Raw genomic sequence first — 12,850 nt, forward strand, 5'->3', positions numbered from 1 at the left:
GGACTTGTTTGTGGTGGGAGGAGTTTTCCCCCCATCATCTGGCCTTGACCAATCAAAGCGTACCAGCCTCCCATAATGCAGTCATGTGGCAGACACCAACATGACTCATTCTGCTCTTCATTAGCTAACTGTTTCCAGGCCTTTTAATTATAGCTACTCATCTAGCATGTGTACGTGCTGTACAATTGCAAGAGTCATATTTATCAGCTCAAGGCTGGAATGAAGTAAATATATTTGACCTATAAAGTGCTCTTGACAATTACAAAAAAGTATCAAAATACATCTTGTTGTGAGCAGACAGACAAACGAATTATAATTTGTTTTGTGCTTTTCAACGTTGCCACCTTGTGCCTAGAATAACTGGAGCACGAAAGCTTTTGCTCTCACAGGATGTTTTCATTTCTTGAGCGTTATATGCTAAAGATGGCATTATAATGATGTCATTAATGGTTGTAGACACAGCAAGTTTGAGGCAAATCGAAAATCAATTCAAATGAAATCAATTTAAGAAAATAAATAATGATTAATGTTATTATTATGAATATTTTTTTTAAATGTTTTTATGGTATTGTACAAATGTTATTCACAGTAATATTTACAAAAACGTTTAGCAGCAAATGTTTATTTATATGAATATTTATCTAACTTTCTTTTTATTTATTCATGGTTTTTTTTATATTGTTTTGTTGTTGTGTTTTGTGTATTGTCTCATTTCATGTTTTCCTTTTTTTTCGTTTTGTCATGTTTAATTTTATATTTTGTTTGTTTTTCGTTTTGTTTGTTTTTTGTGGTGTGTTGTATTTTGTTTCGTTTTGTTTAGTGTAAAAAAAAGTGCGTTTTGTGTTTTGTGTTTTTTGTTGTTTTGTTTGATTTTTGTGTGTTTGATTTGTGTGTGTGTGTGTGTGTGTTTCGTTTTATGTGTTATATGTTGAGTGTGTTTTTTTCCATGTTTTGTGCTTTTTGTTTTGTTTATGTTTGGGGGTATTGTGTTGTGCTTTGTTTTGTATTTCATTTAGGTTTGTTTGGTTTTTTGCTTAGATTCATCATTAAAATCAAACGGAAGCCTTGGACTATTGTTGGGGCTGTTTGCAGCATTCATGGTGGCTGTGTTATTAACGATCATCGTGCTTCTATGGTGAAAATTGTGCTAGATTTACATATATTTCATAACTAAATATATACAAATTGGTTGGAGCAATATGACAGACAATTTGTTAATTGATCTCTTAACTGTTCCTTTTATAGGACGAGGCAAAGGAAACAAGACAATGTGAAGAAACAGGAACTGACTTCCATGGTGAAGATGAAGTCCATACCGATCTAAAGTAAGCTGCCGCAGACCTCTGTCTCCGTTCTTACATTCCTCGCGTCTGCTGTTTTGGCGATTGGCCCATCTCGGTTTAAACAGTCTGGAAGAGACTGCATGCTCAACGATCCATTTATGGTTACTATGTTGATACTCGGAGTATATCATCGGTGTCCTTCCCTCCGGTTTTATTGCATAGAAAACAAACGCAGTCAACAAAACCAACTGTACTACGTCTTAACTTTTCCTTAGCTTCAAGGAGGGCCAAATACACACTTCAGATTTTGGAACTGACGACTGCATATAAAAATGTGTGAGTGAATCCCTTTAATTTATACTTTCGGGTGTTTACCGAATATAATAGACACTCTTGAACACAGTGTTTGACATAGTTATAGCCAAAACAGTGTTTTTGTATATTGCGGCTATGAACAAGAAAAATAGCTTAACCCATTTTGAGTAATATTAGCGACTTTGAGATGCTTTATTGCAGGTAAATCACCGTCAAAAGGACACTATGTGTTTGTTATTGTTGAGCTGCTGCTTTAAAATAGCTCTCTCTCTCTCTCTCTCTCTCTCTCTCTCTCTCTCTCTCTCTCTCTCTCTCTCTCTCTCTCTCTCTCTCTCTCTCTCTCTCTCTCTCTCTCTCTCTCTCTCTCTCTCTCTCTCTCTCTCTCTCTCTCTCTCTCTCTCTCTCTCTCTCTCTCTCTCTCTCTCTCTCTCTATCTGCACTGTAGTTTAATGTGGTTTGCAGCTAGACCGCAGGGCTGGTGCGAGAAACGTCTGTGGAGACAGCAATTTACAAACAAGTCAAGACAAATACCTTTGATTCTGTATTTTTATAGCATCACCTCAGCCAAGTTGTTCAAAAAAGAGACCATTATGTTTAAAATACATCAATCCGTGTCATTGTAATGGCCATAGCAGCTAAAGAGTTCACATTATCATAGTGAAATAGAGCGATCTGTTTGTTTGAGGTAGTAACGTGGGTCAGTTGACGGAGCTCAGTGATTGGTCTATATCACATTGAGCTGGATGTGATGATAGGAATTCCTATTTACGTAGGAACGATCTTACATATGATTTACAGACAATGGGTTTGCTGTTGCTTTTATGAACGAGGCATTATGTAGATAATACAACATAATACAGGCTAAACATTTGCTATTATTGATTACAACAAAAACGTATTAATATTAGAGCAGGTGGTACATTATCCATTTACAGTAATAGCTAGTCTATTTGATATGAATTATATGAATGCTGTAAATTAGTCATGCTAAAAAACTGACGAATAAGTCATTAAGCATCTTTTCACTTTGAACTGTTTATTCATCTTTAGCTCTAAATGTGTGACTCAAGTGGGAAAGTGTGAAGATGTAAATACGATGATGATTTATTTGAGAAATGTCTGCTCTATATTAGCCTTCCAAGCTCTCTCACATGGTGATTAATACTTGGATGAAAATTAATTCTGTCATTATTTGCTCACTCTCATTCCAAATCTGTATGCTGTTATTTATTTGTTGTGGTTAAAAAAAACAGCATTCATGTTTCAAAACACATGAGGGTGGATAAATCTTTTTTTTTTAAGACAATATAAAATATCAGTCAAAGCAAATGCAAAATATTCAACAACATACACTACCAATTAACAGTTTGGGGTCGGTAAGATAAAAAAAAAAAAAAAAAAAAAATCTTATATGGAAGAATGTTTATTATTATTTAGAATAATACATTTACAAAGTAATTTACACTTTTTATCTCACAATTCAGACTTTTTCTCCTGCAACTGTGTGAGTTATATCTGACAATTCAGACTTTTTTCTCAAATGTGCAGTTAAATATCTTGATATTCTGAAACTTGCAACTTTTTTTTTTTTAAACAATTCAGACTTTTTTCTAGATTTGTGAGATATAAACTCGCAATTGCATGAAATATGATCAGACTAAAATGGAAATTGTCTATAGCTGCATCCAAAATCGAATACTTCTCTACTATATAGTATGCAAAAAACAGTAAGCCAACAGAGTAGTTTGTCCGAATTCATAGTATTCGAAAAACAGTAGGTGAAAAGTACCCGAATGACCTACTACTCACGGCGAAATTCTGAAATGTGCATACAATGGACACTTTACTGTCCCATGAGACAACCGGAGACAAGTTCTGAATGGAGGTGAAGGGAGTAACGGACGCTTTTAGGTCACATGATTACGACAACATGGTGGATGTATGTCTGGATTACATTCATACTACACTCAATAATATGTAGAACGTACTTTTTATCAGTCATGAAGTTAATTCAAATTCAAATGTAGTACCTACTCACATAGTACGCGATTTGGGACGCTGTGTTTTGTTTTTGTTTTGTTTTGGAAATGAGCTTCCATGATCTTAAACTTACCAAGTCTGCATTTATTTGATCAAAAATACATTAAAAACAGTGGTATTGTGAAATATTGACACTTTAAAATAACTTTATTTAAATAGATTTTAAAAAATAATTCAAATTTTCATTTTATTTGAATAAAATGAAATACTTTTTTTATCATAATTACTTCAGTCTTCAGTGTCACATGATCAGCATTTATTTAAAATTGATTTGTCTTTCTGTAGCATTATAAAATATATCTGTTGTTTTTGATCAAGCGGCAACCTCCCGCGATTTCTCTTGAAGCCAATGCGGAAGTAATGTAAACTGTAATTCCTTAACTGGCCACTAGAGGCAGGCTCCAGAAGGGAGCAGAATCTCATTGAGCCCCATGTTAAAATTCTCAACTTTACAGCAGAAAAAAAACATGTTTACAGCCTGGTACATATTGTGGTTTTGGCCTATAAGGCTAATTTTGATCTTCATGACAACTGTGAGGGGGGTGAATTTTTTTATAACTCATTCGTTTACGTTATATAAAGCCTTAAAGTTCTAGTGGATAGCCATTTATCTGCCGTCTATAGTCATTGCGTCACCTCAGCTCCGCGCACATCCCTCCTTTTTGCCCATTTTCTGTTATCCGGGAGTGACACACGATGACTCGCTCACAAGATGGCAACGCCCAGCTCGCCCCTACTTTACGCTTCAGAACGGCTTATCGGAATCCTATGGGTGACGTCACGGACACTACGTCCATATTTTTTTACAGTCTATGCTTTTGATCAATTCAATAAATCCTGGCTAAGTAAAAGCGTTCATATCTTTTCAAATAAATAAATCAAATTGGCCCGGAACTTTTGAACGGTAGCAGTATTTTTTGTATTTGTATTTATTATATCTGTTCTTTGGGATCTTAAAGAGTTTAACTTTCTTGTTTACCTCTAGATTTGAGAAGTTGGCCGTCTCCAGTTCAGCTCTCATTGGGCATCAGTATAGGGAATCACCACCACTGCCACCGCAGCTGACAGACTCCATTACCCACAATCCACCTCTCCTCTCAGCAGAGCTCTGAGTCCCGTCAACTGTGAACATGTACAGTCTACAATGTAGCACAACGCAATGGAAAAACAAGGATTACTTTCTTTCTTTACTTTCTTCTGCTCACAGCAGATTCTTGGATGATGAAAAGCATATTTTTGTATAATTCTTTCTTCCCGATATTCTCCACTGGACTCCACCGGGGACAAGTGGAATGCTGTGAAAAGGCTCGGCTTTGTGCGCAGCATACAGGGCATTATGGAGAAAGTGGCTTATTCAACTTTTCAGTCCTCAAACTTACTCGTCTGGCGAAAAAGACACTCTGTAACTTTTAGACAGCTGCTATCTTTGGAAGACAGACAGACTCGGCACTCCAAGGATGGACGCGGCGGCCTTTCATCTGAGACACAAAGATGGCTTTGTCTTTCATCCCGCAATAGCTCTTCTCAAAAAACTGAGTTCATGACAGGTGGACGCATCTGCGGTCGATTGTTTTCGTCCGGTTAGTTTTCTAGCCAGATGTGGCATCTAAAGCATCAAGTTCTCGGTAATAAAATGCATTTCATCACGGGTTCATGTCTTGAAAGTTGACGCCAGTTACGATTCGAAACTTCCGTTGAGCTGGTGTTCAATGCAATTTAGTGTCTCCGACTTTTCTTCTATAAAGGCAAATCGGCATTTTCTCTGCATTGAATCGAGACATGAATGTAAATCAGTCTTACGATTTGTAGGGTGATTAAAGCTGATTGTTTCTGTTGAAGCTAATAGATATTCACGATATTAAATTCTATTGAAGCTCATCTATAAAGTTATATTGTTTGTTATACATTTATGCCATTATTGCATAACTATTGTATTATAGTTTCTACACAGCATACTGCTCTGTTGTACATTGCTCTCCAGTGACATAAAGCTCAATGCATGCGTTTATTTTGTAATTCTTTTAAAATATATGATTTGATTGAATTATAAGATTTTAGCATACGTATCTTTCCTATAGGTACAAACAAAAATTATTGTCCAAAGTCATAAAGTGGTTATTGTCTATGTATTAGTTACTATCTTCAAATGTTATCATTGTGCAATTAAAAATAACTAGGGTCATTTGTGACGTTTTTGTTAAGATGTTATTGTGATATTTTCTTCTAATGCCGGGTTCAGACTACACGATGACTCCCGTTTGACGTAGGGTGTCGTGGGGATTCATAAACAACAGTGGGGACATAATAATCCATCATTTCATCTTGCATAGTGTGTCATGATCAACGACAACAAACGTCATGACTGTGTTCGAAATTGTCCCCCTTACCCTCATTCACTATTCCCTACATTTACTCCACTAATATTGGAAGGAAGGAGTGAATGAAAACGAGTGAGTGAAATCGGACACCGAGTGCGCAGGAAGGGCTTACTGTAAAACACAATTGTTGGTTTAACTTAAAAAAAGTAAGTAACCTGGTTGCCTTAACTTTTAGTTTATTGAAATAAGACATTTGAGTTGATACAATGAAGGAAATCGGAAATTTTTTATAGTTTTTGCTTGCCGTTTAATAATCATTTGAAACTTGGCAAACTGGCAGCTCTAGAAGTAATGAAAAGATTCTTAGATCTATAACTCTGTCATGGAAACTATGTACAACCATTAATTAAGCAATACAAATAAATTCATACCTGTACACTGTAAAACAATTTGGTTGTTTTTTGTTGGTTTAACTTAAAAAAGTAAGTAACCTGGTTGCCTTAAACTTGTCATTTTGAGTTTATTGAAATTAAAAATTTGAGTTGATACAATGAAGGAAATTTGTTTAATTAATAGAAACTCAAAATATTTTTGTATCTGAACCACTTAAAAAATTTGATAAATCATGAAAATAGCACTATTTGGCATGTTTCACTGCATCATCAGAAATAAAACACATACAATTACCCAATATGCTTAAAAAATATTTTAATAATATTTTAATAAAGGTTGTGGAATCTCAAAAAATGTTCATTGTATAAACTCAAAATTTCAATTTCAATGAACTCAAAATTTTAAGGCAACCAGGTAACTTTTTTTCTAAAAATTTTTTTACAGTGTATGATATTGCGCTGTACCTATTTTGAGTGGTATAGGTATTGACGCCAGAACCCGGAAGTCTAATTCGCCGCTGGTTCCCTCAAGATTTTCCAATGGGGTTTCTCAATTTATGAGTAAAATAAACTGGTGCTATATAGTACTAAAAGTGTCTCTTTGGCTGGCTATCACCAGACCAAGCTCAATTTAAGATTGAACATTGGTCTGGGGAGTCTGCTCTGTATTTTCTACAGCGCAAGAGGTGTGATAAAGAGCACTATTCAAATGACTCTGTCCGCAATTGGATAGTCCTTCAACCAATCAGACCACAAGAGGCATGATCAACGGGCACCGACCCATCGTTTCTCTATCCGTCATCATGTTAAACCCGCCAATAGTGCTCCGGGTGGATAAGCCAGTCTGCGATTGGTTCCCGCAAAAGTGTAACAGAAGCAGTAGAAATTAATGTACAGGTCTCGAGACTGAGTTGCTAGGCGAAACCAAATCTCCGGCAGATCAGGCTGGGTTTACCTAGTCTATCTCTGGCTCGTAATCATAGAAGAACCACTTTAAGTGCTATATAGCACAACATCTTGTTGATTCAGCAGTTCTTCAGCGGTTCTTTGGGATGACTAATACCCCTTTTCCACCAGAATCAACCGGGTGCTAGTTCAGAGCCAGTGCTACCGGTTCAAAGTTGGTTCGACTGACGAGCCTTCTAAGAACCGGTTTGCCTTTCCACGGGCTAGAGAGCCAGCACCAAGCCAGGTCTTTCGTCACTGTATACGTCTCATCTTTTTCAGCACCGCAAGCGAGGCAGCGGGAAACTCCAACACTCCAGGCTTGTTCGAGTTGCATCGGCGCTGTGCCGACCGACCCACGTATGATATCAAAATACCGCACGAGCGATTCAAAAGCGTAAGGAGTCGTATGATCTCGCTGTTAGTTACTTTGATGTCATACGGCGATCGGTCTGCAGCGCAGACGCATCTCGAACAAGCCTTCCATCAACAACGGCGAACTTTGTGTAGTCCGAACCCGGCATAAATATTGACTGAATATGTTTGTCAGTTGTTGTTTTGTGCATATCTCTTTATGTGTTTTGCACCATTTGCTTGTAAATGGTTCAAATTCCTTACCCTGAACCTTTTTTTTTTCTTGTTGCCTGTTTCTGTTCCACCAGCAATATATTTTTGTGTGTTTTTAGAGCCAGCAGTATTTATGCTGAAAGTGGCTTCTGGGATCGGTGCTCTTATGATACCACCCTTTAACATAGATGTTGATTCTCCAACAGTGAATCACCTATGCATCATGAAATTTTCCAACGCAAGTTTGAAAAAACAAAACAATGTGTAAAGAAAATTTACAAGTGTTTGGTTGTGTCAGTCATTCATATTTGAAGACTAGGCAATCTCTTGTCTGTCCCTCGCACTGTGTGACAAATCAGTCCCTCCCGGTTCAAAATGAGCCGAAGCCGAAAAATTAGTTTGTTTGTTTGCTTGATCCAGAAAGCTTACACACTCTTTCAAACCTATATTTCAAAATAACTCAACATTTCAAGCATAACCCTGTTACTTCAGCTCAGAATAACTCACATTGGGGTGTCTCTGCTGTTTTCTTATGGGAAAAAGAAATTGCATAGCATACTATTTCATGAATCTTGCCACCAATAGATGGCCTTATAGCTCTATATGGAGCAAAGGAGCGGTTCCGCTGCACTCAGAAAAAAAAGGTACAGTACGGTCACCGGGGCGATACCCTAAGGTACAAAAGTGAAAAGGTACATCTTTGTACCTTACTCACCCCTATATGGTAAATATTAGTACCTTAAAAGGTACATATCAGTACTTTAAGAGTGCATATTAGTACCTTTTCGGTTTTGTACCTTAGGGTATTGACCCAGTGACAGCTATGTACCTTTTTTTTTTCTGAAAGTGTGGATCCTAAAGTTACTTCATGAGTTCATGAGCTTAATTATGCGTTCAGATACACATGTAGACGTTATGAAATATTTTTTGTGGTAAAGTTTAGTTTTAATTTTGAGCATTTTTATAGGAGTTTCTAGAGTACTGCAACATTTCTTGCATTCGATTCATTCCTAAGGGGGTCAAATTGACCCGTGAGGGACTGATTTACCTGTTTTTATTATTATTTCAACCACACAATCTTCTTGGATCCATTTGATCATTTTTTTTTATGTTTATTGGTGTGTGTATTCGTGTTTCAAGTGTGACAAAAGTCCTAAGGTTTTGGACCACAGATGAACACTTCAAAAAATACATTTGACCCGAGGGACGGATGGAGGGTAAAATTTTAGTCAGTCATATATTCCTTCCTTTCTTCCCTGCTTTGGTTAAAGTTGTCCTGCATGTTAAGAGCACATAGATCTGGTTAGCATGTTATTCTAAACTTAATTTTTTATTTGATTCATATTTTGATTATCAGTCAAATCTGGGCTTCTCAACTGGTTTTGCTTCAGGTCCCAGAATTTACATTTGACTTCATGTGGCGGCCAATATAGTACCAAACTGTTTGTCATACAAAGTCAACAAAAATGATTAAAATCAAACATTGAAATGTATGAATATATCTATAAACTGCACAGGCCCAACAACACACACACTATTAGGTCCCGGAGCCATAAAAACGAGCCCCACAAATTATGTTTGTCCTCATTGCAAATAAACCTATATTTAATCTAGTCTAGGTCATATTGGTTTTTCCCTCAAATTTAATGTCTAATTTTGCCAGTGTGCATTTTTACTAAAATACAAATTGATTGCAATTGATATGCACATGGTTTTGTTGCAACTCATTTTTAGCATCCAGCATTGTTTGGGTCATGACCAGTTGCAGTTGGGAACCACTAAAGCATCCAAACACTGCCGAAAAGGTCGGATTTCTGTGTATTTTTAGACCTCCATCTGTTAAATGGCTCATTATTGTGTGTTATTGGCCTGGCGTGAAGGTCTAGTCACTCCACACTGACCGTCAAGTCTTGCGTCAGAAAAACGCAACCTCCCGATTCCAGAAAACCGAACCAAAGGAAACAAGCCGATCGATGGGAAATCATCTGTTCCTGGCAGGATGGAGGGACTGTAAACTTCAAGCAGGACAGGTTCTTGGAGAAAAATGTGTATATTTCCCGTTTGCTCTTTGCATTTTTTTTTTTATTTCTTTTTATAATGTTGCATGCCTGGTGTCAAATCCAGATGTATTGGGGAGATGCGTATCCTTGGACTACTGTTGCCTGGTAAAGAGGGAAAGGTGAACATAAAGGCATCCACAGTAAATGTACATAGTATATTTTTCTGTACAACATAAGCTGTTTTATTATTCCCGTTTCTATTTTTGTGAAATAAACGTTATTTTATCTGAAGAAACGTGTCAGATCTTTTCACTGATACTGTCAGTTTGTTTCTGGAGGGAAATTCAGCAACTCGCTTCCAACCAATTTACAAATATTTAATCATGAAAATCAGGCAAGGGATTTAGTTGCTCGAGTTTATACAGCAAAATTAGCCTACTGTTACTCGGCCAAGGTTCTGGTAAAATAATATACCTCCAATATTTGAGTGTGGCCATTTGCTGTCTGTTGGGATTTACACGCTATACTGACATTAAATCATGTCCTAATATTTACATGCTCATCTGAATCATTTATGCTGCATATTAAGACCTTGATTATGGTGTTTTAAATAGTGTCAATATCTTCTCCGTTTTAGATTGTCTGGCTGGCCAATGGAATAAAGCCAGTGTGATATACGAACAAGACCAAGATTGAATGTATTTTTGTGTAGGGGGTTGATGGAATGTGAAACTCCTGATGAAGGTCAATAAACATTATTAACCGTATTAATCTAATCTCTGCTCTAATTGGTCAGATGGCCCAGTCTGTTGTGATTGGTATACTATGCTCTGATTGGTCTATTCTGCTCTGATTTGTCAGACGTCCGTCTGTTGTGACTGGTCTTTTTGTTATAAGAAAATTATTAAACCTGTTATAGTATGACAACACTTTTTTGTAACTTACTTCAATATCGCGATAATACCATGATAAAAGCTTCAGCAATTTTTCGCAACATGAAAATGTGATACCGCCGGCACATGCCTAATTGTGACTGGTCTACTCCGCTCTGATTGGTCAAACGTCCCAATCTTTTGTGACTGGTCTACTCTGCTCTGATTAGACCCAGTCTGTTGTGATTGGTTTACAACATGTGTTGGAAACCAAAGGCTATTACCATGTCTGAATTTAAAGGGTTACTTCAGCGATTAACATATGGCTTTGTATCAGTAGAAACCCTGGAATATATTCAAATGATCGTGCTCCCCCCTCTTATATCCCCCTGAGACGAGAGATTTATGCATTTTATTTCTGGAAAAATTCCTCTCGTGACGCAAATATCGTCAATTTGCGTCACGAGAGGAATTTTTCCAGAAATAAAATGCATAAATCTCTCGGATCTCTCTGCATAAAGCCTCCCAGAAGCTAAAGACTACAGCCAGCAGAGGGAGCCATTTCCGCATGTTTTCAACTCGTGCATGGGGAATGGAGATCACACTTACAGCACAGCTCAGCTACAGGCATTAATTTAAACGGATGCTAAGCAATGTAAGTGTTTTAACTTCTCAAATTAATTTCTATTAAAAAAAGTTAAGCTTCCAAAGGCATGAACTGAAAACGCGTTGTGATTGTATTCCGCGAATGTGGTCGCGATTACCTCAGCTCTCATCACGAGAGCTCATCAACTCATTTATGACGTTAAATGTAATCTGAGTCTGCTGTGAAAATCACGCGGCAACTCGCTCGTTGAACAGACACGTTCAGTATTTAATTGTAGGAACTCAGTCTCTGTAATCCAGTAGCGGTGGCTTTGGGAATGGCCTCACAGGGCAGCGAAGCATTCTGGGAATTGTAGTCTTTCATCCCCATGAGACAAAAATAAATTTTCTGTCTTTTCTCAGTCTAGAAAGCACCAAATTATAAAATAATTTCACATTTCTACTACATTAATGACCCAGTTTAAATACAGATTCATCTTCCCAGCGCTGAAGTACCCCTTTAAGCTCGGGTTCTTTCTCAGCGTTTGATACACAGTGACTGTGATACAAGTAACAATGTTGTTCCGTTTTACTGTATCAATTTGAGCGCAAGTCCTCATCCTTTGGAAGTTCATACGAAATGGATCCGAGACATGTTGACAACATAAACCAAACTCTTCCAGTCTCAGCTACAACTAGTTTTGCGGCAATGAAGTTGTCCGCATGGAGCCAACGAAGAGGCTTTCTGTGTTACAAACCTTCGTTGAAGGAAGACTCACTTTAGGTTGTTCAGAATCAGTTTTCTTTTGGGAGACAATACCTCCATTTATCTGCACTTTAATCTTTGAAATGTTGCCGATATTTTACATTCACAAACAGATAAGACACTATATTAAAAGTAATATCTGAAAAAGGTTGCTGTTGAAGTGAATCATACCGGTTTGGAAGTACATGGGGGTGAGCAAATGAAGACAGAACGTTGCTTTCTGGTAAACTATCCCTTTAATAATATTTTGGATGATGCGTCACCATCCTTTACAAGCTGAACTCATCTCGAAATGTTACAGTTTACCAGTAAACACACTGTTTTTAAGTGTGACATTTTGCCCTACTATTACCTTGACTTGACTGTTTTTAAATGAATGCCTGAGAAGCAACCACATTTTCAAGCATATCAAATGAAGCTTTATGTTTCTCTTCTAAACTTTTTTCTTTCGATTAATTTAATTCTCTAAAATGTGCAATCTACTAGATTGAATCATTTAGGGCGAAAAAGAACCAGTAAAGTCCTCAAACGATTATTTTTGCTGAAACTGTAATTCCCAGCATGCTTTGCTTGGGACTTGAGGCCTACAAATGTTGAAATTAAGTGTTAATATTTTATGTGTTTTTGAGCAAAGTGAGACTTGATTAGTTTAATTTTCAATTATGTTGGAATTATTAGAACTGTTTCAAATTACATTGGGTTAATTACCATTGTGGAGCATTTGCTCAGGCTGACTGACACAGCACGTTATTACTGCTTTGCCCATA

At 37.1% G+C, this 12,850-nt stretch overlaps 1 protein-coding gene across 2 annotated transcripts in view; it reads left to right on the forward strand.

Moving 5' to 3' along the window:
• il11ra (interleukin 11 receptor subunit alpha) overlaps window positions 1–5,827 on the forward strand; it is a 60,074-nt gene extending 54,247 nt beyond the window's left edge. For both annotated transcript variants that reach the window (XM_067432468.1, XM_067432467.1), the window contains exons 10-12: window positions 1,039–1,135; window positions 1,246–1,325; window positions 4,624–5,827. In XM_067432468.1, coding sequence (XP_067288569.1) covers window positions 1,039–1,135; window positions 1,246–1,324 — 176 coding nt within the window. In that variant the 3' untranslated portion in view covers window position 1,325; window positions 4,624–5,827. The remainder of the gene's footprint in view (window positions 1–1,038; window positions 1,136–1,245; window positions 1,326–4,623) is intronic.
• The last annotated feature ends 7,023 nt before the right edge of the window (window positions 5,828–12,850 follow it).

Source organism: Pseudorasbora parva, chromosome 23 (assembly GCF_024679245.1).
Source record: "Pseudorasbora parva isolate DD20220531a chromosome 23, ASM2467924v1, whole genome shotgun sequence".
In the NCBI taxonomy this organism is placed as follows: Eukaryota; Metazoa; Chordata; class Actinopteri; order Cypriniformes; family Gobionidae; genus Pseudorasbora; species Pseudorasbora parva.